The 25,974-nt window shown below is 32.3% G+C and overlaps 1 protein-coding gene across 5 annotated transcripts; it reads right to left on the reverse strand.

Annotated features, from left to right (window-relative positions):
• Positions 1-1,426: 1,426 nt before the first annotated feature.
• HnRNP-K (Heterogeneous nuclear ribonucleoprotein K) lies at positions 1,427-25,409 on the reverse strand. Of its 5 annotated transcripts, none has more exons than XM_036362233.2 (11): positions 25,212-25,409; positions 21,648-21,717; positions 12,761-12,861; positions 12,640-12,696; positions 11,190-11,233; positions 9,726-9,798; positions 9,541-9,636; positions 3,563-3,694; positions 2,762-3,478; positions 2,509-2,702; positions 1,427-1,997 (listed from the first exon to the last, which is right to left on the reverse strand). In XM_036362233.2, the coding sequence occupies exons 2-10, from the start codon at positions 21,652-21,654 to the stop codon at positions 2,511-2,513; spliced, it is 1,419 nt and encodes a 472-aa protein (XP_036218126.2). In that variant the 5' UTR covers positions 21,655-21,717; positions 25,212-25,409; the 3' UTR covers positions 1,427-1,997; positions 2,509-2,510. The 5 variants fall into 5 exon arrangements, with proteins under 5 accessions (XP_036218126.2, XP_036218124.2, XP_014095504.2 ...); XM_036362231.2 differs by having other exon boundaries at positions 2,533-2,702; positions 25,212-25,408; XM_014240029.3 differs by lacking the exon at positions 21,648-21,717 and having other exon boundaries at positions 2,533-2,702; positions 25,212-25,408.
• Positions 25,410-25,974: the final 565 nt, after the last annotated feature.

Raw genomic sequence — 25,974 nt, forward strand, 5'->3', positions numbered from 1 at the left:
TCTCTACTAAAAATGGCGACCGTTGCTTGGCAAATCGTAATAAGATGACAGTTGTCCAACATTGTGCTTGGCTTCGCGTAGAAAACTTTTTATGTGAACGTACTTATACAAAAGCGTACATCGAACTTTTCTGTCAAATTATATCTGCCGCAAAGCGAAGCAAAAATTTCTACGTAAATTGGCCATAAGGAGAGCTGTTGGTTTCTGCTAGCAGAAAATAGCTATGTACTTCCATATGAAGAAACAGCTGTAAAGTCATAGCACACATGAATTTGCTCATTTTATTAGTTTTGAATTGTAAAAATAAAAATTCTTGTTATTAATTTTCAAGTTTTTATATCATGAGATTATTCAAAACATTTCGAGGTTCCCTTGCTATTTTCTGCTTCAATTTTCGCATTCTTCTTCTTCCTGATAGTTAGCTGATACTAGCAGTTCTGAAACAAACTTATTATTATGGCATAGTTATTATGTGTTTATTATTTGGTTGATGATGTTTTTTTGAGTACTGTTTGCCATGGGAACTATATTTGCATTGATGATTTCATTATGGTTTTATTTCACAAATGATGGTAAGTATCCATTTTTAAACACAAATCTATCGCAATAGTAAATGAAGGGGATGTTTGAGTCCCAATCACTGCGGCAAAGATTCATATTCGACATAAAAATTTTGCAACATTTGAAAATGTCAAGCGTTTGAGCATTTCAAGTTTTGACATTTGATGAGCGCAAAACTAACAAAATCGGCATCAGGAAAATTTATGATGGAAGAAGACAGTTAAGCGAAATCACTGTTTATTTTCGTTTATGATTAATTAATATCATTCATTCTGTTTTAAGTACATATACTGACATATAATATATTATCTGATCTTCTATAATCAATTCAATTATGTTGTTGTTTTCATCATAAAAGCAACAAATGCAAAATTCATTTAATTTCAACACCAAACTGATTCACACACTAATCAAAATAATTTTAAAAAGTTTACTTATTGATGTTTGTATCTTTATTATATGATTTTACAATCTTACAGAATTCGCTTTATGCGTATAGAATTTAAATTCTATATACTTAATAAAATAGCCATAAGAAGAATAGCGGACCAAAGTGTTACAAATAATATTTTATAATATTGTTAGTAAACTGTTGGTTTAACGCACACGTTTCGACAAATGAAACTGCCAATAGCTACGTAAACTCCTCTTTAGTTTTAGTAGTCCATAGAACTAGTGCAGTTAGTGTTTAATCTATTTGGTATAGTGCTTATATTTTCACAATTCTGTCAAATATATTGTGTATCAATGATATCAGTCCGTGCCAGCCTGTGGTATTCGTCAGAAGTTAATTTTAAAAAATATATATACGCTTATCTTTATCGGGACATATTAGATCTTGTATGCTTTAAATTAGAATATTCAATTAATGCTGATTACAGGTTTATTAACAATTTGCATAAAGATTACAAGTAATAAAAAATACAGTATTATTTTCGTTACAAACATCCCTCATTATTCGGCTTTAACATATTCTCGAACTAATTTCTAATTTCAAGTTACAATCCAGTACGATGCGATTAAAACGGCACAATTACCTAAGCGGTAGGACTGAATATTTTACAATTCTTCATATTCTTCATACTTCCATTCATTTGGAATTTACTTAGTATTAGCTGTTACGATAATAATCAAGAAAATTACTGGTGGGTATTTACTAAAAATGTCGACAGCATTTATTTTAATACATAAATAAGTGTTATTTACTTATTTGGTCTTTTTTAATTGTTCGTTTAGTTCCAATTAAAAACGAATATTGCTGCATATATTCAAATAATTAAGTTAATGAAATTTAAGGAGCTTGTAAGTCTTAAAGTTAAATTTTTGCGTATATATGATATATATGCTTCCGTCAATAACACGGCTGTATACTGACATCTCAATCTCGACGACATCTGATTTAGAAGTTTCGCCTGCCGTTGTTGTTCTCGTGCACACTGCAAAACAAAAATTTAATATTAGTTAATAATTAAGAATTTTAAACATATACACGTAAGTTATTATAACATTACTAAAATAAATTAATTTCACACATATGCACACATTTGTTTAACACACTGTATTATACCCATTTAGTAAAAAAAAAACCGATTAGCTATATATCTAAACGTATGTATTGAAATGAAGGCGTCAACACACTTTGTAAGAAGACAAGGGATTTATTGTTACTCGTGAAACAAAACAACAAAATCACTAGTCTTCCATGCAAAATGTATCTTATAGAAATTAGTTTAGCGAAATATGTAGTTACACAAGCGTTTTAAGCGACCATCCCAGGTTTAACAGCACATTGTTTACCCCTATAGCCACAATCACCACTTTAGTACACATAAGTGAGTTAGATGAACGTTTGTTTGATGTTTAAGGATTAGTATGCTTTTTTTAAAGTACAATGAATATGAGAATTGTAGAAAACAAAAAATCATGAGTTAGAGAATGTGTTCATACTTTTAGGATGTGTTGGACACCAACCTCTGTTGTAAAAGATACTGGGCCATTTGGATTTGTTTTGGGTTACCGGAAATGGTAATAATACGATCAGTTGATCCTGGCAATGGTTCATCAATTGTAATATAGGCACCAGACTCATTGCGAATGCGTCGGATACGGCCACCTCCTTTTCCAATGATAGCACCAGCCAACTATAAGAAAATATCCGTTAATAGCTATTAAGGCTTTGATATGTTAGTAATGGACTCACATCTTTTGGAATTGTAACCTGCGTACTGTTTTTGGGATCATGGCCATTTGGTAGATTTCCCGAATTGCCACCATTAGGCCCATTATTGTTTGGGCCAGGCCCGAAGCCGCCAGCACCGGCAGATCCCATACCACCACCAACAGATCCCATTCCATTATTATTGATTGGTCCACCAAACCCACCGCCTTGATTCATGCCACCACCGAAGTTTCCACCACTATTCATTTGATTGCCACCAAAACCGCCTCCTGGGTTACCACCACCGAAGTTGCCTTGATTTCCGGGACCAAACCCACCGCCATTGCCCCCGAAACTGCCACCTGATGGACCGTTATTTACTCCAAATCCTCCACCGCCATTACCACCGAAATTTCCTCCACCGAAGCCACCGCCAAAGTTACCGCCACCGAAATTACCACCACCGTTATTGCTTCCGAAACCATCATCATTAGCCCATGGATTAATAAATGGGTTGTCACGTCGGCCACCGCTGCGGCTGCGGTCATTACGTCCACCACGATCGTTGCCAAAATTACCGCCACCACCATTACCTATACCACCGCCTCCGCCGCCGCCACCTCCGCGACCACCACGCGATGGACGGTTGTTACCACCACCGTTTCCGCCACCGCCGGATCCATAACCACCATATGCATCGGCGTACATACGATCGAAATTGGTGGGATCATAATTATGTACTGGACCCTTAATAGGCGTCTGAAAATATTAATTAACATATATGTATTATTTAAATAATAAGATATCTTATACATATTATTCTACCGTGTACACAAATCTTACCTCACGCGTCAACGTAATCACCTCCCTTATAGCTTCAATCACCTGCGATTGCTTTCCGACGGTCTGTACTACTCGGTCTGTGCTTTGTGGGGCAACATTCGAGAACACTTTCAAAATACGACATCCAATTTTCTAAAAAAAAAAAAAATATATTACATTACTATTAAACATTATTATAATTTGATTCAAATAAAATACACATAGTAGCGTTAAAAAACATTCGCCAAATTATTTTAGAGAGTGCTGCCGAATTGATAGACCAAACAGAAATTCGTATCCATTCTGGTAACATTGAGCCTATACTTCCTTTACAAATTTATTGGCGAAAAACGTCAGTCAAACTGTATGGCATGTTAATAATCTCCTTAGGAATTAAAAATATTGATCTTCTTTGTATTTAAATTGTTACTACATAGGGATGATTGCATCATTTCAACACTATAAATTATAGTTTTCCGTACTTTCTACATTCCCTCTTTCTTATTTAGAAGTTGACACTGTGCGATATATTACGGCACAATAGAGGCTTGACCAATGAAATAGTCATTAGTTAAGGACGGGGTCGGAGGAACCGATAAAAGGCGACAATTTTACAGAAGAGTTGAGTCACAGCCTTGTAAAGTGAATTAAAAGACTTTTTGTTCACCCTTATAGTATCTACTAGCCAACACTCAATCAGTCAAAGAAACATGTATACACTTCACACATCAATATAAGCATGTAACAAAACAAATTTATTAATTATGAACATGAGCAAACAGAATCGGCATGTAGCCGCGAATACATACTCATACCGAGCTAAACACATATCATACCAATGCATGGAAGTAATATGAAAATGTTAGCAACTGAAGTGGCTGTGTCATAGTTCACTACCGTCAGCATAACATCGATTAAAGACGTCTGAAACATACCGTTCTTTCCTTCCATCGTTATTTTATTAACATTTGTTTTGTAAAATAATAGCAATCCATCTTATTGATTAATTCAAAGAGCATTTTTCACATTGAAAATATACATGAGTTAAATAAAATTGATATATATACAACTGAATGTAAAGAGCGATGACCGAAAACTAAAAACCGACATCACTGTTCAGACGAGGAGACAATTATCGAAATGCCGAAGTGTGATGTTACCGCGACCAATCTAAATACTGAACTAGTTGGACTGAATTCATAAATGCCAAAACGCTGTGTCAGCATTGACAATGATTATTGCCGACTTCTGTTAATAACCACGCGCACGCAACTCATAAGGGAGAAAGGTACTGAGAAATGACCAAAGCAGCACAAAATGACAGGAAGAGTCATGGTACACATAAAATTCCAACCATGCTAGGGCATACATATAATGTGCCGAATGTATGTTGGAGTTTGCAAATGTCACCACACTTGCACACAATCTCATACCGAAAGGCACACAATAGAAATTCATTCGATATAGGCATGGATATGGTCACATTCGCACTCACACAACGACAGCAGGCAGGCAGTCTCTTCTCTCTAATGTGACTCACAGGACAAAAAGGATAAAATGAACCGGATTTGATAATAAAGACATACAAACAATTGTGTGACTGCCTCACGCAACGGAACCGGTGTTCGGCAAACACATGCGCAGTTCTTCGATTCTCTTCATTGAATATTTACCTACGTACTCACGCATATGTACACATAAGTATATGGATGTGCATACTCATATGTGTATATTTAGTACCGATATACTTAGGTATATTGTATTGAAATAAACTCACCTACCTACAACAAAAACAATCTTTCATACATTGTATGAAAAATTCCCAAAATAACAATAAAACTATCTTCCAACAACAGCAACTTATCAAATATACCATACCAGGCAGCTCAATGCTAAAAGACAGTAAAAGAAAAGAGACGAATGTCGAAGTGAGAAATTGATCATTGTTCCACGTATAAAAGTGTTCGTTTATCCACACGACCTAAGAAATTCTGGAAGATTAAAAAGTAGTGCAATTAAAGCTTAGTGGGACAATAATATACACGCCTCCATCTACTTTTTTGTACAGTATGTTATAAATACTGCTGTTAAGTATGGGTTTATGTTCAACGTCACATATATTATATATACATGTTCGTGGACGTATCTAATAAAAATTAAAAATGTCCTAATTGATGTTCTGTCATTGCATGATGCAAGACGGTAAAAAGAACATGTATTTGTGGGTATCTGCAACAGATATTTAAGTCATTCAGGTAGGCTGTTTAACTGCGAGTGAATGCTGTCCACCAGCTGTCGTTCAATTATTGTTGAACCTTAAAAATACAGGAAAAGGCGGATACGCACACTGCTACAAACACATGCAACTGCATACCTACTACATTTGTATATATAGTATATACAATCTGTATGGTATATGCATTATATATAATATTCACAGCCACGGTCAAAATAATTTTATTTTTATGATTTCTTTCGTTTCCTTATTTCCTACGTTCTCCTTAAGAAAAGTGTCTCTATATGTAAGTAAAATGAAAAAAAATATCATAATAACAGTATTTCTTTATCATATTGAAAAAATTTGATATACATTTTTTTAACAATGGGACGAGGTAAGCACTGCGTGGCTTATTGGTGCGGACTTAAAAACAATTGTATTAAAAGCGAAAGCTTTAATAGAAATTGAAAGTTTAGGAAACCATGGATCGTGCTGTATATCTTTGAATTATGCAGGAAGTTAGTTCATCTGTGGTTTCAGAAAATTATAGATCATGGATTATTATCATCGAATAGTTTTCGTAGTTTCCACACCTTAAACCTAAATAAAACTTATGGTGCGACGTGCAGAAAACAGTTTTCAATGATAATTCAATAAATAATAGCCATTGAAAATCTCATTGATTCAATGCATCGGCGATGTGCGGTAGTTAAGGTGAACAAAGGGCACACTACTGTGTGACTAAAATAAAATAAATTAGAACAAATATAATATTATATATATATAACATAATATATGTATATATAGAATATAATATAATATATATAAAACATATAATATACATGAATTTCTTTAACATTCAGGGGTGTTGTAGAATCTGATAGTTGTCGGAATCAGAATTGTATGTAGTAGGTGTTATGAATTCAGATATTATTGGTTAACGTTTGAAACAAATTTTATCGGCTTTGGGTGTCACGGAAACCAATTTTATCGGTTTTGTTATCAGAAACAAAGAAAGAGGATTTTTGCTGACAGATTTAAAATGTAAGTTAAGAAAATAATTTATATTATTGTTAAGATTTAATTTATTGTTATTTCTATAGGAGAAAACATAAGAATAAAATAAAAAATGTCATAATTATAGAGTTTATGGAAAAAAATCAAGATATTTTAAGAGAATTTACAAAACGTAACAAACATAATTTTACACCCAAATGCGTCTTTATTCAGTCGATAATGTGATATAAATATGTAAAGTAAGCATGTATACAAACATACAAGTAAAGGCAAGCCAAATTTTACATGCGACTCCCCTGGTGCATCAGGTGGATTACTGTGCTCTTTCAATATATTCCTTTTATTTTTTTCATTGCTTTTTTTCTTCAAATAAAATAAAAGCTAAAATACCGGAACTCACTGTAAACTTTAGTAGACTTCATTCAGCATTTCAAATGTATAAAACGCTTCGTAATTTATTCATTTGAAAATTTTGTCGCATTATTAGACAGCCGCTCCGAATATTGGTTTTGCATATGTTTGAAAAGACGCAAATCCAATTCTGTGACATCATTCAAAATAAGAATTGGTTTGCAATTCTGACAACTACGCAAATCTGTCTTGAATTCCACAACACCCCTGATTAATTATTTCGCCGGTTTTTTAATCTCCTAAAATATAACTACTATTTTTTGAACGCCTATATGTGGCAATCCTTTCGAATTGATATATTAATAACATTCTAATGAGGCAGTCTTTTAACAGTTATTAGAATGTATATGGCATTTTTAATAAAGAAGAGAATTTTCTCAATAAAGCTTGTTTTTACAAAGGGAATAAGTGTATTAAACACGAAGAGGCAGAACCCAACTGTACATAAAATTATGGATATAGTTTCGCATGTACAGAAACGTTTTTTGCTGTTCAACAGAGAGCTCAAAGCGGAAATGGGGACAAATGCAACCGGATTCAATTCAACAGTTGACTCAAAAATCGACAGTATATCATTTTATGGCAAGAGAACATTTCGAGTTGAACAATGACATTTCTAAATTTTAACACCAAAATACTCTTAATCTAACATTAAAAATTACTACGAAAACCCAAATGACACTTGAAGCAGATGTTCAATGCTGCTGTAAAAGTTCGTCAAACAAAAATAAATCGTTGACTTATAATATACAAAAGAGCATATATACCCTCTATTGAAATGTAATCCGATTTTCATCTTTGAGTGTTTAAATAATGGTTAGATTTATAAAAGACTCAAATATGAACAGTTTCTAACAAGTATTAATATGATTGATATATCATAACTGTACTTTTCATGTAAAACTAATATTGATCTCTTCATACCATTTCATGTTGATGAAAGGTATATTTATAAAAGTTCCTCACAAAATGCATTTCTAGATATTAGGATACATACATAAATCCAATGCGCATCTGTCGCTTGATACATCTTAGAAAATCTACCAATCACATGCATAAGTATAAACATACACTTAGTTTATATGTGCGTGCGTGCCTAAACCTAAAAGACGATTAAGCAAGTATAGGGCGATGACTGAGTTCGAAGGACAGATGTTTTTGCTTAGTTTAAACACTGCACCTGTTCAACATTCGTTAGGATCAAACAATGTGAATCCAAATACTAAGCAAAGAGCCCCGGTCCGTTGAGCGGCGAGTGGCAAAAGACAGCTGGGAATTTCTTTGTTCGCAATATTACATTAAATCTGGATTTACTTACACCAATGAAGTGGATGACCACATGCATGTAGAAACATGCATGGGATTTCATATTTATATGTACACATACACACATGTGGAGTACATGTAGTATATATATATATTGATTATTATTCTTAGGTTTGCAGGTATTTTCTTTAGAATTGAAGATATAAATATAAATTGAAAATCTAAATATTTATAGTGATTAGATTTTAGTTGTTATATAATATACCTTCACGAAATTTGGCATAGATTATTATCCAAAGCAACGGTACAATCTCTAAAAAAAAAAATGTTCAGATCGGACAACTGTAGCATATAGCAAACTGATCGATCTTGTATGGAAAAATGTTTAGTTTGACAAGGCATCTTCAAGAAATTATTGTATACGCAGATTATTACCCAAGCAACGGAAAAATCTCCGAAGAAATTTTTCAGATCGGAAAACTATAGCACATAGTTGATATACAAGCGGACCGATAAAACTAAAGTCCTTGTATGGAAAACTTTTTTATTTGTTATGGTATCTTCACGAAATTTGGCATAGATTATTGTCTAAAGTAAAAAAGGTATAATATCCAAACAAATTGCTCAGACCGAATCAAATCAAAACAAACATATTTTTGTTATACCCTTTCATGCTATAAAAATTGCACCTGTGAAGTTGAATCCTAAAATGAGATCTGAAACAATCGCAACACATTTACTATTTTACTTTTACGGCAAAGTTTTTCCATTCTCATCAATAATGACATCTGAAACAGCAGTGTAAAAAACGTTCTTGTAAAAAGTATTTGCTAACACTACCAGGCAATTATGGCAAAGTACTATGAGCGAGAAAAATTAAGTTATAAAAACTTATTTCAAACTTAACAAAGATTTGAAATTAATGTGTTCTTAAAGTTTCTAATATTTGCAGTAATAATTAAAGTCCAAAATTTATGTTTTTAAAAGTTAGAAATATATGTTTTTGGCACAAATCCCACAAATGAAATACATAGTTCCAAAGCCTCCTGAAAATGTTCATATAACCACTAGGAGTTTGTGTACTCACATCTCGAATTTCCTTAATTTTTTGGCCACCTTTGCCGATAATACATCCAGCAAGACTTTGATGAATCAGTAAGCGTACGTCGACCTCATCATCACGCTGTAAATGAATTTCATTCTGGTTATTACAAATTATACACATAAAATTTTAATCGTAACATTTAATAATTGGAAAATTTTTAAGCTTACCTCTTCGAAATATTTTAACATCTCGGTTACAATTTGCAGTGTTGCCTCAAGATCAGATGATATCAATATGGTGCTATTAGAAAATCGAAAGAAAAGGAGTAAATTTATTTGATAAATAAGATACAGTTTATCTTCTATATATGCGCGGAGTTCAGCAATTATCTTCAGACTTTATTTAGCTAAAGACCGGAATTATGTTATACCATTGCTTGTTACAAAATCTCAAAATTTATAGACTTGTTTAAGGAATGTAAATGTTCATAATAGTTGGCAAACCGACACAAACTCCTAATGAATACAACATTAATACTATCGACAATGGCACTGGTTGATTGGTTAATATTAAAAAATGTTGGTTATGAAGATTAATAAATTTCACAAATAAGTATTATAATGAGCCGTTGATCGATTTCCCAAAATAAATCTTTACAATTACTCCAATACCGATTGTTAATGAATGCATTGTGCAATAAATTTATTAATAATATACGAACGCACATACATAAATTTAAAAATAAATGGTATTGAATGCAAGCATCAATATGTGTAAGTACATGCAGCACAATTACTGCTGGCCATTTATCTTGGTGGATCATAGTTTCGTATGTTTTTGTTTGCACCACACAGTGGTTTGGGCAGATAAATGTACACGAAGATTTAACTCGGGCCAAATGAAGATACAGAGGTGTCAATTCGTGGTCGAGTTGTTATAGACAGATGGAGCAAATTTTGGTACAAATAAAAATTAATGCATGACGCTGAAAAAATAAAACTAAGTTAAACCAGAATTATTGAAAAATAGCTAAATGTAAAAGTTAGATGAGCTTTCATGAATTCGTAGTTCAGTTTAAATATGTATTAGCATTATACTTAAATAATAAGAGGTTTGCCAAGTTAACTTGTTTTTATTTTCGGTGTGGTTTATGGTAAGTTATTCAAGTTCCAAAGAGCAGAGGTGATCTTTAAAAATCTCTGCAAAAACAGCACATAATCATTAGGAAAGGCAAAATATTTATTCAGAAATTTGGAATTTATATGGATGGTGATTGCTTTTTTACAAGTAATTAATTACTACTTTTGTTGATTAAATCGACTAACGTACTGTGTGTACGATAAGTTATAGTAAGTATATACGCATAAATTGTTCATACATGTCACAAATACTTTTAACTTTGCTACCTATAGACGCACGTCGTTTTTTTATTTAAAAATGTAAGAAAGAATTTAGCATAAGATAAGAGAAATTAATCCATTACGAGATTAGAGTGCAAGTATGTTAAAAAATACGAAATGCGAATGTACGATATACGACATACGGAATTTTGTAACGGAAAAACCAAAAAGTTAAAACATAAATATTACCTAGGTCTAAAGTTCTGATAAAGTACATATATTACTTTGATATTTCACAATCTTCGATTTAGATAAAAGGAATCTAAAATATTTTAATGGATAAGTGTTTACCGTTCGGGGCCTTGAGAATCGTCGACAGATACAGTGGCTTTATACTGCATTTGCATTGCATTGGTTGATTGGCACAGTGTTAGGTTTACGGATAACATTTGGTCAGGTTGTTTCATTGGTGGCGTACAATATTGGTGACGGTTTAGCAGTACAAGTGGTTGTTGTTGGTCAATTCGTGTTAAGAACAATTTTTAAAAATGTGATCATTTTCATTACCGGAAATCCCGAGAATTATTTTCACATTTTGGTGAATTGGTACGTAGACGAAATGCATTTTTGTTTATGGATCAGTTTTCATATTCAATTAAGTCAATTATATTATTTATTATTGTTATTATTATTATTATTTTAATGACAGATCAGCAATGATTGCAACACGGCACAGCGACATTCAAAATGTCATTGTGGATTTGAATATCAGAGTTGAAACAGATTTGTTGATTTAAAGAGTTTAGATATAGATAGATTTGTTATGTATTTTCCGAAGACACATCGATGTTGGCCAAACAGTCGTTTGGTGGTGGTGGTGGTGATGGTGTTCAGATTAGACCAGGGCCATTTCAGTTGTAAAACGGGCGATCGGGCGAGCAAATTAACGAGCAGGCGGGCGGGCAATCGGGCAGACGAATGGGCATTATTTCGTTCAATTTCAATTTATATATACATATAAATATGTATTAATACGGTATTTTTTGTTGGGTTGCCGTTGAGAATTTTATTTGAGAACAAACCAGTACGGGGCAGATCAAATCAGGCAGTAGATGGGCGATCGAGCGGGCAGTCACGGCAACGTATATATTTCAACGTTTACGATTTGAGTTTTTACAATCGAATCGTTTCATTTCGAGTCGAATTTGTACGACACAGTTACATAAAACGAGAGAGTGGGACAAGAGAAAAGAGAAAAATTTTAATTTAGTTATGAGGTTAAGTGCAATGGCTTATTAAAAGAAATACAATTTTTTTTTCTTATTATACAGTAGAAAAATAGATCCTAAGTTTAAGTAGGCATACGATGCATTTTAGATTAAATAATCCAAAACTTTTAATACCAATAAACGTATGGAAAGCATAGAGAAAGAAATTATTCAATAATTATTATAAAATGATTAAAATGTTACGATCTAACTTGAGCGACCTATAATATCAGTTACCCAAAGTTATTTTGCTTTTAATTTGCAGTTATTTAAGCAATTAACATTCTTAATTTGTAATAAGATATTATTTTATTTTCTATCATCTAGTGGTGATTATTGGGTTAAAAATTTTCACAAAAATCTATTTTACTTGTAAAATGGTTTTATAGGGAGAATAATTTTAATAAAACTGTAAACGGTACGACATTCTTCTAATTATAAAATAATTTGAGGGTCAAATTAAAGCAATGGACGTCGGAATTTTTAAAAATTATTATTAAGCAATTAAAAATTAATTCATAAAAATATTTTACCTGAGTGCGCATTTTTTGAATATGCTGTCCCCCTTTTCCAATGACAGCACCAGCAATCTGAAATTGAAATATAGATAGATAAATGACTCCACAATTTTGGAACAGCAGAATGTCTACTTACATTACTAGGTATGAGGATACGTATTTGGTCATCATTGCGTCGACTACGCTTATCGACATGTGGGCCATCATCGTTATTTTCTCGCTTCATCTTCATTTTTTCTGAAAATAGATTAATTGAAATAGATTCTATATATAAGTTTGTATTGTATTGATATAATAAACGTGGAAGAAATTTCAAAGTTCGCAAATGCTATAAAAGGTTCTGAAAAACAAATAACCGCACATTTCCTCGAAAGTGTGTCGCATTTTGTCTGCCCTACGTCAGAGCTATCAAAGTTATATAATCGACATAATCGACAATATATACCACATTGAATTAACAAAACTAATTAATTAATGCGATTTCAAATATGTATACATTAACAATAAAGATTTTCCGATATCCCTTCAGCCTCACTAAATATGTAAAGCTAATGCACCAATAAATACTTTTTGAAAATAATAACAATTATCCATCTGATCTTTGACATAGTGTCGTTAATTTCATACAATTATTTTTGAAATTAAATATCTAAGTGTTGTATAAATAATTTTCAGAAAATGTTAGCACAATCCTTGGCCGAATATAAATCCTGAGCCGTTCCGTTTACGTGAAAGCGATTAATATATTTCCATGGCGTCGCTAATAACAAATTCCTGCTGCTTGTCGCGTTCTACGCCGGCCATTGCAGGCTCAATAAGCATCTATACAACAGCAGACGCAGAATTAAGGCCCTGGGATCCATGTTTCAAATAGGGATCGCATCGCTTCATTAGCACCTAGCAGTATATTGGAGTTCATCAATATGCTGGGGCTATATGAGTCGTTGTGACATAGGGTCGCGAAGCATACCTCTACTCAAATCTATCTATCTATCTATATCTATGGCGTCGGCAATTTTTTTAATCGAAATCATTATTTAAACAAACTTCAGTCATTATAAGAACACATTTGATTTGAATATTTTTGACAGAAACAAAAATATATTATACCAATGGTATGGTTGAATACAATCTTCATGACAATCTCATTAAGTATGTGAATTTAATTTACCAGGATGTAATTTAAAGGCAATTATAATTTATGATTTTAATACATGTATACTAGTCCACCGAGTGGTAAGACACGTAACAAATGCACCTGATTATAACAGTTTTATTAAAAATTATAAATCCTAAATATCTTATTATACGTTCTTTAAGTATAAGGATTTAATTTCTATAGGAATTTTAATTATTAAAAGAAATTATTATTGAAGCAATTCAATTTCATTTTAACCCAACACTTTTTTGGTATTCCGATTTTAAACTATTTTTAGCCGAAGTTTGACTGATGTTTGTTGTCAATCTAAAAATTAAGATTTGACAGATAATTAAACAGCTGAAAATTTTTAAACGAAAAATTAAAACCATTTAATTTAGTTATTGCTCACGAAAAGGGGAATAATTATTTTAAAAAAATATAAAATGGAAATTAGTTCTGATTTATAATACGATCACAAAAATGAAGGAACGTTACCCTATACTCTCCATTTCCATGCTACCGGTAGTTATCAAGAATGCATTTTAAATGATTTTAACTTAGGGCTGAAGCAATTTACGATATTTGTGGTTGTTATGATACCATATTTGTGCTCATTGGATAAAACACCAATGACTGAAGAGGAGCAAAACGCTTTTCTCAAAAAATATATTCCTAGGAGCAATAGATTGTATCAATTTTGTATGTTCGAAACAGTGTCAAAATTGGTTTGCCAAATTTCGTTCTGGTGATTTTTCACTCAAAGATGAAAAACGCTCTGGTCGTCCAATTTATGGAATGTACGATATTTGTGGTTGTTATGATACCATATTTGTGCGCATTGGATAAAACACCAATGACTGAAGAGGAGCAAAACGGTTTTCTCAAAAAATATATTCCTAGGAGCAATAGATTGTATCAATTTTGTATGTTCGAAACAGTGTCAAAATTGGTTTGCCAAATTTCGTTCTGGTGATTTTTCACTCAAAGATGAAAAACGCTCTGGTCGTCCAGTTGAAGTTGATGACGACCTAATCAAACCATTCCCACGACAGTCGGGTCTACGTAACCGGAACGGACCCAGATTTTATCCGGTTAAGGACTGTCAACTCGGCAGAATTCTGCCGCTACAACAACAACGACCTAATCAAGGCAATAATCGATTCGGATCGTCATAGTACAACACGTGAGATTGCAGAGAAGCTTCAGGTATCACATACATGCAATGAAAATCACTTAAAACAACTTGGCTATGTTCAAAAACTCGATACATGGGTTTCTCACAAACTGAAAGAAACGCATTAGACGCAACGCAATAACAGCTGCGATTTGCTAAAGAAACGTAATGAAAATTATCCATTTTTAAAACGAATGATAACTGAAGCAGGCCAGGTGAACCAGCTCAAACAACAACAAAAGCTGATATTCATCAAAAGAAGATTTTGTTATCAGTTTGATGGGATTATAAAGGAATTGTCTACTTTGAACTATTACCACCCAACCGAACGATCAATTCTGTTGTCTGCATTGAACAACTAACGAAATTAAACAATGCAGTTGAAGAAAAGCGGCCCGAATTGATAAATTGAAAAAGTGTTGTATTCCATCATGACAATGCAAGGCCACACACATCTTTGGTCACTCGGCAAAAATTATTGGAGCTTGGTTGGGATGTTTTGTCACATCCACCATATAGTCCTGACCTTGCAGCATCGGATTACTTTTTGTTTCGATCTTTACAAAACTTGAAAAATTTCAATAATGATGATGATGTCAAATCGTACCTGATTCGGTTTTTTGCTAATAAAAACCAGAAATTTTATGAACGTGGGACTATGATGCTGCCTGAAAGATGGCAAAAGGTCATTGATCAAAATGGGGAATACATAACAGAATAAAGTTATTTAGTTCCATGAAAAAATTCTTTGATTTTTGAAAAAAAATCCGCAATTACTCAGTTGCCAACCCAATAAATAAATAAATAAAAATTGTTCTTTTTACCCATTTTCAATTAAAATGTTTCCTAAATAAATTTATAAATGTTTCAACTACAACTGCTTATTAGCAGTTCAAATTTTTTGATACTCTAGCCAACCCCACTACAGTTGAAAACCGTAATACCAAAAGTTGAAGCCGAATTTTTTTGACGGGTTGAGTTGAATAACCACATTACCGAGTTTCAAAACTTCAACCAAAATGCAGTTGGTTTGAAAACCGTAATATCTCAAGTTCATAATATTTACTATCTTAACCAAATCTTATACGAGTTGTGGTGAATTTCTTGTTTTAACAAACAATACCTTTAACACTTAAACGGGAAAATACCTAATACTAAAAAACATCACATGACTTTTAATATCAGAAAAAATAATAAATTTATAGCATATTTCACTTGTAAGAGAAATTTCAGAAGCGCTCAAATTAAAAAAAATAATACTTGCAACAAAACTGAAACACTTAATTAACAAATATAATACACAAATGGTTTTTTCTATGACAAGACTATTCAAAATTGTAGCAATAACCAAATACAACTTTTTAAAATCTCATTACTATATAATATTAAAACTGTTTAATTTTATTACATATTTCTAACACAATTAGTACTTAACAGATAATATGTAGATCAGCTTGCAAATAGAAAATATCAAATAAATAAGCAAATTTAAAGGAACATCTAATAACTGATATATAAACTATTTGAAAATATCACCCATATGTAACATGTAAGAAATATTTTTATGCAACAAAATATAATTACTACTATACCAATCAAATCTGAATTGATGGATTTTCCCTAAATTTGACGACATCACTTGAAATGTAATTTTAAGTTCGATAATTTACAATAATAAAGCAATGAGGGTATAAAATCGAGTTTAAATGAATATAAAAGATTAATGATTTCCCACTTTTTCGTTTCAATATCGCCTTTAAGAATGGTTATTACCTTATATTCGTATAATAGGTTTATTGAAATTTACTGTTAGTTTTTTAAAAAAAGATAACACTTATAAAATTATCACAAATTTTCACAGAATGATTTTTAAATCATGGATAAGTCCAAACAGCCGATGACCACTTTCAATGAAATGTCTGTACCAACTATCGTGTTGACGAGACAAAAGCCTTTATTTATTAGCAAAACCTGGCGCAATACTTAGGCTTTGAAAAGCCGGCCCATCAAATGCAACCGGAAATCGGCCAATCAAAAACGAGTCTTTTCTAACCCCCACACCAGAACTTTACAATGTACAAAAATTCAGACCCGATCGGGCGAAGTGAATTGACAGAGAAGGAACATTTGCCGTTGGCTATTTTGGAAAAAAAACAGTGACAGACTACAAATGGATAGATAATAAAGGACACGAGACAGGACATGTAAATACCACAAACTGACCAATAAAAATCTAACAAATAAATAGATCATTAAAAATTCTTGCTCGATATATAGAAACAGGGGAAGTTACACGTTCGGGTACCACGCAACCAATATATTAACCTGAAAGACCACAACAGAAAAACTCCGAGTACCTGCAGTTATATGTAATTACAATTTATATAAGCTTATTTGAATGTACGTGAATGCACGCGCCATTATTGTGTGCAGGGGAGAAGGTACTAATAAAGTTGCATTTAATGTTGTCAGTGTATCGTGTTTTTTTATTGAATTTTTTAGCTCTTGTGGTCAACCCCTTTCTAGGGGTAAGGAAATTATTTGAAAATATATCCACATCAAGGAACGTAATCAAATTATGGGGATTTTTAATTGCACGATGGGCAGGCCGGAACAGAACTTCTATCGAAAACGTAGAACTGAAAACACTACTGATGTCTCAAGTTGTGAATATTTAATAAAGCAATACCCATTATCTTGTGATTTTAGAAGCAACTTTGTCTGTTGGGAGGGTTATTTAGCTGTGTCAATATCAGCTGATGTTTTCACATTATTTATATTTAAAATTTAGAGCAAGCCATATACAATACTTCAAGGCGTAACTACCTGTATAAAAAGGAACTTAACAACTTGTCTTTGATAGTTATGGTAATTTTAAGTTAATCAAGACAATCATGTGAAATTCAGCCAATTGTGGAAAATTTGCTAGATAAACAAGCAAGTGGGAATGAAAAATTCTACTGCAGTAGCTTCCTTCGACATAGGATAATTATTTAAATGACCGTCTGAGTTAAACGCTTACTGCTAAAAATGCATTACATTAGGCTAACGGAAGATGGATTTAGTTTGTTGGCTATATTATAATAGGCGTATATATAATCGAGTATACCATATAAGTATTTTTTAGTTGTTTGCATGAGATGAGCTCTACTCCTGTTTGCCTTGAGTCTCTAATTTACCATACATGAGAAATGGCAAATACTTTCCAGAATTCGCTGATCGGTTGCTGTATTTTGCGGTATTGTACAAGTCGCTCTTACCACAACATCGATTATTCAATAGCACGAGTGCGGTACAAGAAGATTTTAACTGAGATGTTTTATGTTTGATTAATAAAAATAAAGGATTATATTACATACAAAACTTGCAGACTTCAGTTCTAAAAACAAAAATATTCTTAAATAAATATAAGATACTTCCAATAGTTATCAAAATTAAATACATACAGAGTGCGACTTGAGAGTTGCTGTAGCGGCGAATGAAAATTCCCCGCATAATTTGTGGAATGTTCGGTTGCGTTGAACTGACTGTCGTGGTAAGGAGTGCTGTAACTTAACTTTTACATTTATTAACCGATTGCGTTGTCTAATCTTTTGGAAACCTCAATTCCATATAACTCTCGCCATGCATCTTTTTTCATAAAAACAACGAAAACATAGTTTGGTGCAGAAATTTTTGATTTCGTATTATTTAACGAAAAAAAGCAGCTAATCAATTTAAGGTATTAAAAACTTTGTTCCTGTAACCGTTCTAGGGGAATCAATTAAATAGGGGTATGCTCTTTCAAAATCCTTGCACGGTGGTTTTCCAATCCTCCAACGACGCAGCTACAAGACACCCGCAAAACAAGATATGCAATGGTTGCAGCAAATGCTACATTAAAATCCGTTAATGTGGCGAAGCAAAATAATTGCAACCTTGTTGTTGTTGTTGTTGTTGTAGCGGCAGAATTCTACCGAGTTGACAGTCCTTGGCCGGAATAAATCCGGGTCCGTTCCAGGTCCGTAGACCCGACTGTCGTGGGAACGGCAACCTTGTGAAACTGTTTACCTGTTTAAAACTTTGAACAATATATATGTAATATGATATAGTGAATCGTAATCTTCTAAAATCTATTTATGATATGTTGTTGTTATGATATTTAAGATGACGTATACCAGCATACCATAGATTTGAAACATTTTTAGAAGAAATTTTAATTTCCACTATATGAAACAAATATTTATTTGAAAAATATTTAACTTTTTTAAAGATTGCTGAAGCCACTGACATTAAGCAGTCGAGTAGCCACGCCTAGTTTAGATGACTGTTGACAAGAGTATTTTCCAAAGTATACTTCATATAAATGTACGCACGAACATATATATCAATCATAATGTGTGACTTTCCACCAAAACTCCTTCAATACCCACAAAACCTATGTATTAAGTGTGAATGCATGTCATTGTTTGACCATTTTTGTCGGCATTTTTTCATTCCTCAATCCCCATGGCAACAAAATTACATTGACTGACTCTCAATGGCAATCTAAGACAAACTAATCTAGCTTGGCTCATAGAAGAAAGCGACTTATTGTCCTTAATAACATAAACGCGATATTAAATAGTATTTCTATTTAATATCTAAGCAATTAAGCAGTCGACCCAATACACAGACAAGGTTCGATATTTTATTCAAATTCAAATAAAACACGTTTACACATATCCATTTTTTTGGAAACATTTAACTTGAAGATATAAGATCTTTAAAATGTGAATGAAAAGCCACTAATAAGTTCTTGAAAGTTCCTCGGTGTATTAAGATATATGGACATTGATTGATATCAACAATAACGAAAGGTATTTCGGGAATTGTCACTTAATTTAGTGAAAGCGATTACCCATCTAACTTTGGTAACTGTTTAATTCTGCTACAATAAGAAGACACAGTGCTAATATACATGTGGGATGATAACATTCCAAATACATTATATACAACCAAATAAATGGCAGATTTAATTTTCTTAATGAAATGAGATTTTCATTATATTTATTGGGAAGTTTGTTAAAATGTTCAAAGGATCATTCATGCCCAATTTAGATAAATTATTACTGTTTTCCTGTTTTTTTATTTTGCCCCTCGACGACAATTGTGAAAGATAATGTGTCGCCGCGGAGTGCTAAAATAGAATAAACGACGAAAGAAACATCGCACAATTTCTTTATTATAGTCAACAAAATTAACCGAAAAAATAATCACAAAAAAAAATTAATGAATCTGCACATGATTTTATGCCCGCTACAGTGGCCATAGCCCTTAATGTTCAGAAATACCTTCTGAACTTCAACCATAAATACATCAATGAAATTATAATTTTCTGTATCAAAAGAGAGCATATTGTGTAAAAAAAAAATACCTTACCTAGTTATCTATCTCCATCTACACGAAAATAATTTATAAATTTGTACAATTTTATAACAGGTTCGTACAACGCATATAACTATACATATGTACACCTGCGGCCACGCGGAACATACCACTATACTTTCTTAAAATTTTTTTCGGACGTTTTCATTCTTTCAGGATTTTTATTTCGAATTAATTTTTTTTTTAATGTTTTTATTACGCACAAGTAAATTATATTATATTACCTAATTATAATTATAGTCTTTAATTTATTTCGTTTTATGAATAAAACACAAAGGAGTTTTTCTTTGCTTATACAAAAGCGTTCGATTTTATTGTTTTTAAATTAATAACGGGACTAAACATTGTATTTCAATTTTAAAAAATAAATAAATATTATCAAATTTTCCGCGTGTCAGTCTCTTTTATTTCGAGCACATTTTGTAAGACTCACTATCTTTCAAATGATTTAGTCTACAACATAATGTGTTTTGTTTTTAATTTTTAATATTTTTGATTAATAACATTCAAAAAGTGCCGCTATAAAATGTTGCCAAATATATAAGTTGTGTATGGCCGCAGTTATGGATACATATCTATGCCTTCCCTAACATATCCAAACATATTGTTTTTTATATTGTAATTACCTGTGATGAGAAATATTGTACATATGGGAAAACACACTATACAAGTACAAAATGGGAAAATAAATTTTATTATAATAAACAATACATTTATAATTCGATGTATAACACCCTTTAACTCTTAACTCGAAATAGTGATGCATTTTAGTAATAAATTAAACTCGTCCATACTTAAGAACTAATTTCTTATGATTAATATCAAAGACACGTATTTTTTTTTAATTTAACTAGGATACAGTGTCGATATACCTTTCGTTTATGTACCTTATTTAATTCGACAAGTTGACTATCGAGTTCCTACCTTTTGGCTTAATTTTTTATTTGATATTAATGGGTCATATGGAGATATTAGAAATAGATATCCTGCAGAAAAGATATTGTCAGTAAATAGTTGTTTTCAATTTCATACCCCCAATATAAGAATCTATTCTGCTAAAGCGTCTATAGGTACAAAAAAATGTAAATGGTAAATCCATTCCTTTGAAATTTAATATTGAACAATGGTGAAAAGCAATGAAGAGTTGTTGTTTTAAACATACAAATAAAGCGTATTTATATATAAATAAGTATATCTAACTAAAAGAGAAGTATCGACGAATACAAGGCTTATAATCTTTACTGTTTGCAATAAACAAATTTCAAATAAAAAATATGTTTAGTTGTAAAACAGCGTACTTACTAGTCATAACTGGCGTGAAGACGCAAACTTGACTAATCGAGATTAAAACCTTTTATAAACTTTGTAGGCTCTGAAAAGAATAAGATAGGATTTTTTAACACATGCATTTCAAGTGCATAAGAACAAGATCATTACAGACCCTAAAACTACTAATCACTGTTTTTGTATTCATATAAAATATAGTAAGCCAGAATTCCGGTTAGAAAAGCTCTATGTATGTTTACGTGTTCTCAATCAAACCGGTTATTTTAAAACAAAAAATAATAATATTTAATACAGCATACTAAAGGCGATATTATCTTACGAGATCAAATAATTTTTGTTCAGGGTTAATAGATTTTCAATTTGCAACCTGTTCCACCTAATTTGGGTACCGGGACACATGCATATTTCCGAAACGGAATTAACTGACAACGGCAATCTGTCTGCTGAAACCATCAAAAGCACCCCATACCATAATTGGTAATCCGGATGGAGGAAAGAAAAAAAAAAGGTAGGCATAGGCACCAAATTATAAGTCTTCAAAGTAACAAAGTTAGGATATTCGTGGCAATATATGGGTCTGTATAGAAAGGCTCAATAGTCATCTGTACCGCCTTGGTATAATCACGAGATGGAGGCAGAAACTTAGTAACACTCTATAAGAGTAAAAGTAGCCTTGGGATTTGCATATTCAAGTAGAGAGCACATTGACTCCTTTACACCTAGAACGATCAGTGTACTGGGACTAAATGAGTCTTTTTAAAGAGAGAAGGTCGCAGAAAATCTCCCGTTCTTAATATACAATTTATACAGTATACAGATTGTCCTAGAATAACCGTCACCTTTTTTTGCATTGTTTCCTGCCTTGCAAAATTAAAATTAATTTTCTTTTAAGTATGCCATAATTTTTCGAATGGAATTAATAAAATTCAAATAACAACAACTTTTCTTCAATTAATTTATTTTAAGATTGGCGTCACGAGATGAAAGCAAAGGGAGAGCTCATGGTAAATTTGTACTTAAAAAATTTAAAAATGCCCGAAATTATTAAAAAACAAGTAAGGAAGGGCTAAGTTCGGATGTAACCGAACATTTTATACTCTCGCAAAGTCAAATGGTATACTCGTTTGAGATTTCTTTGTGGATTGACTGATATTTTCGGTAGAAGGTCAACTATAGGCACTGGGGTCCACATATTTAGTACTTAGGGGTTTGAACAGTTTCGGTTCGATTTAGACAATTTTTGGCCGCAAGGTGGCATAATTTAATTGCATTATTCACGCAAAGTTTTACCCCGATATAATCATTGTTACCTGTTTTGCATAGTGGAAAGTGAAAGAATCAGATGGAATTGAAAATGGTGTTGTATGGGAAATAGGCGTGGTTGTAGTTCGATTTCACCCATTTCCGCATTATAACATAGAAATATGAAAAGAACGTTATGCACCGAATTTGATTGAAATCGGTTAAGCCGATCCCAAGATATGCGTTTTCACCTAAAAGTGGGCGGTGCCACGCCCACTGACTAATTTTGAACGCGTCTCCTATAAAGTCATCTCATACCATCCATAATGTCTCTGGCGTATTTAGTACTTGATTTATCGCGCTTCATTATACCCGATTTCAGCCATTTCTACACTGCCAATAGAGGTGCTAAAACTATTTGTTCTCAATGAATTTTATTATTATAGCTATAGCGGTTTAGGATATATGCACATTAAACCTATTAGGGACGGGACCACACCCACTTTAAAAAAAATTTAACTGCAGATGCCCCTCCCTAATGTGATCCTGTGAACCAAATAACAGTCTTGTATCTTATTGCAGAGCTTAGTTATGGCAATTTATTTCTTTTTGATTAATAGCGTTTTGTGGGCGTGGCAGTGGTCCGCTCTGCAATACCAACCGTCTCACGGTACCAAGAGACATGTCTACCAAGTTTCAAAAGATATCTCAATTTTTACTCAAGTTAGAGCTTGCTCTGACGGACAGACAGTCACCCGGATTTCAACTTGTCTCGTCATCCTGATCATTTATATATATATAACCCTATATCTAACTAGATTAGTTTTAGGTGATACAAACAACCGTTAGGTGAACAAAACTATTATATTCTGTAGCAACAGGTTGCGAGAGCATAAAAAAACGGACAAATGCGATCCGCTAGGACCAAAGCTATCGTAAAATGTGCAATAGAAAGGATAAGACGAAATGCAGCTCAATCGGGTCGTTCTATAGCTAAGGGAGTAGAGGTATCGAAGTCATCAATGCAGCAGATACTCCAAAATGATCTTGGACTCTCAGCTTACAAGAAACAGCGAGTACGTGGCCTAACTGTGGCTCAAAAATAAAATTGAGGATCGAAAAAAAACAGAGAGCTACAACGTTGGCACGACGGTGACGAAATTTTATTTTCGGATGAAAAAATGGTTTCATTGCAAGATAGCCACAATCAGCAAAATAATGGCGCATATGCAATAAGTCTGGTAGATGGCCCCATAGACAAAAGCTATGGAACGATACCAAAAGGTTTCCAAAGTAATGGCCTGGAGGGCAATATCAGTGAAGCGAAAGTTGCCGCTCCTTTTCATCGATCAAGGATTCAAAATTGACTCAAATTATTATATAGAAAATGTTTTGGAAGGTTATCTATTACCACACGCCCAGAAGTTGTATGAAACCGAATATTTTTGTTTTCAACAAGATTCTTCTCTGACACACCAAGCAAACCCCACTCAGGAGTGGTGTAATCAAAATTTATCCGATTTTATATCAAGTAAAGAATTGCTTGCGGCGTCTGTTGATCTTAATACTCTTGACTTTTGCGTATGGGGATATATGCTCAGTAAAATCGGTGTTACGAAAGGCTTAAACATTAATCAATTTAAAGATAGGATGAGACAAATTTGGGATGAATTGGACCCAGATATGACGCTTGTAAATCGTTGTTCAAACGTTTGCGTCAAACGACAAAAAAATAAGTTGGAAAGTTTTGAACTAACGAAATAACTCCACAATCTTTAAAGTATTCTTTATTAAATAATAAAAAACAAAATATATCATGAAATTCGATTACGTTTCTTTAATTTTTATTACACTTTGTTTTGATGACAGTTTTTGTGTCACACTGTACACTGGCTTTTTGAATTTCAACAAAATCGACTAATTTGTGATAAAATACCCATAGAAAAATAACTAAGTGGTGCCAAAAAACCATGAGTAGAGAATAGTTCAATAGTTTTCTAGATCTGTTAAATAAGTAAATATTATTTGAAATTAAAATATTTATTAACGAGATATGGAAACTGTTCATAAAATAAAAACAAATTTCATCAAAATTACTGAAAAATATATTAGTCAACGTATTACAAATTTCTCAAACATTATTTTTTACCGCGCACTTCTTTCTGCCATATTTTTATTGAATGTTTTATCATAATTTTCAATTAAATTATTTCAAATTTTCTTTTACACCTAATATTAACAATATCATTTAGTCACTTTTTATTACTCACAATTTTCCATACGTAAAAATATTCTACCGCCTATTTTTAATATGCATATTCAATTTACGTTACTCACCTGATAATATTTTTATCTACGTCCTCTAATAACCGATATTTAGCGCTTCAATCAAAATTGGCTAGTCGTTATAGTTATATTATTTATGAAATTAACTGCAACTTTTATCCAAACCTAGACTTTCAACGCTTTTAGTCGACAAGAATACGATAAAAAAAAAATGTAACTATGCGAAACACAAGCGAAAGGAATTGCAAATGGCGACACCGACACAGAAATGCATTCTGTTGTCAGAGTTGCTTAAAACAATAACGTTATATTAGGCTCAATTTATAAAAACTTTATTACCTTATACCAGATATACATCAAAGAAACTATTTGGTTAGTGTGTCAAGAAATTCATTTGAAATTCTCTGAAATCATATATAGATTTCATAATATTTAACGGTAACTGTAGTAAACATTACGAAAACAATTATCCAAAACTATATTGAACGCGCGATCCACAATATTTTGCATGTAAATTCGTGATACGCCGAAACAAAGTATAAAAAAAAATTAAAAATCGTGCCATTTTTATAAAATGTAAAATTTATTTGTGTATATCTAAAAATTTTATTATTTTCAAAAATGCAGAAAGTAATTCACAATGGTTGCTAACATTTTTTATTCCAATGCTTTCTTTGAATTTTTTCTTAAAAACCATAGAAACTTTTCCCAGCTTTCTTTCGACAGTTTATAAAAAAGAACCAGACAAAAAAGTAAACAAATAACAAATCCTAATAAAACTATTTTTTAACGTATTTCTGTTAAATACTCAATT

This window comes from Bactrocera oleae, chromosome 4, assembly GCF_042242935.1.
Source record: "Bactrocera oleae isolate idBacOlea1 chromosome 4, idBacOlea1, whole genome shotgun sequence".
Lineage (NCBI taxonomy): Eukaryota > Metazoa > Arthropoda > Insecta > Diptera > Tephritidae > Bactrocera > Bactrocera oleae.

Bases quoted from the DNA above. Each gene is read 5' to 3' on its own strand.
- HnRNP-K (XM_036362231.2), bottom strand. The intron at 12,697-12,760 runs GTAAGTAGACAT...TTTCAATTTCAG, and splicing joins GTATCCTCATACCTAGTAAT to ATTGCTGGTGCTGTCATTGG. The intron at 3,479-3,562 runs GTAAGATTTGTG...TAATATTTTCAG, and splicing joins TGATTACGTTGACGCGTGAG to ACGCCTATTAAGGGTCCAGT.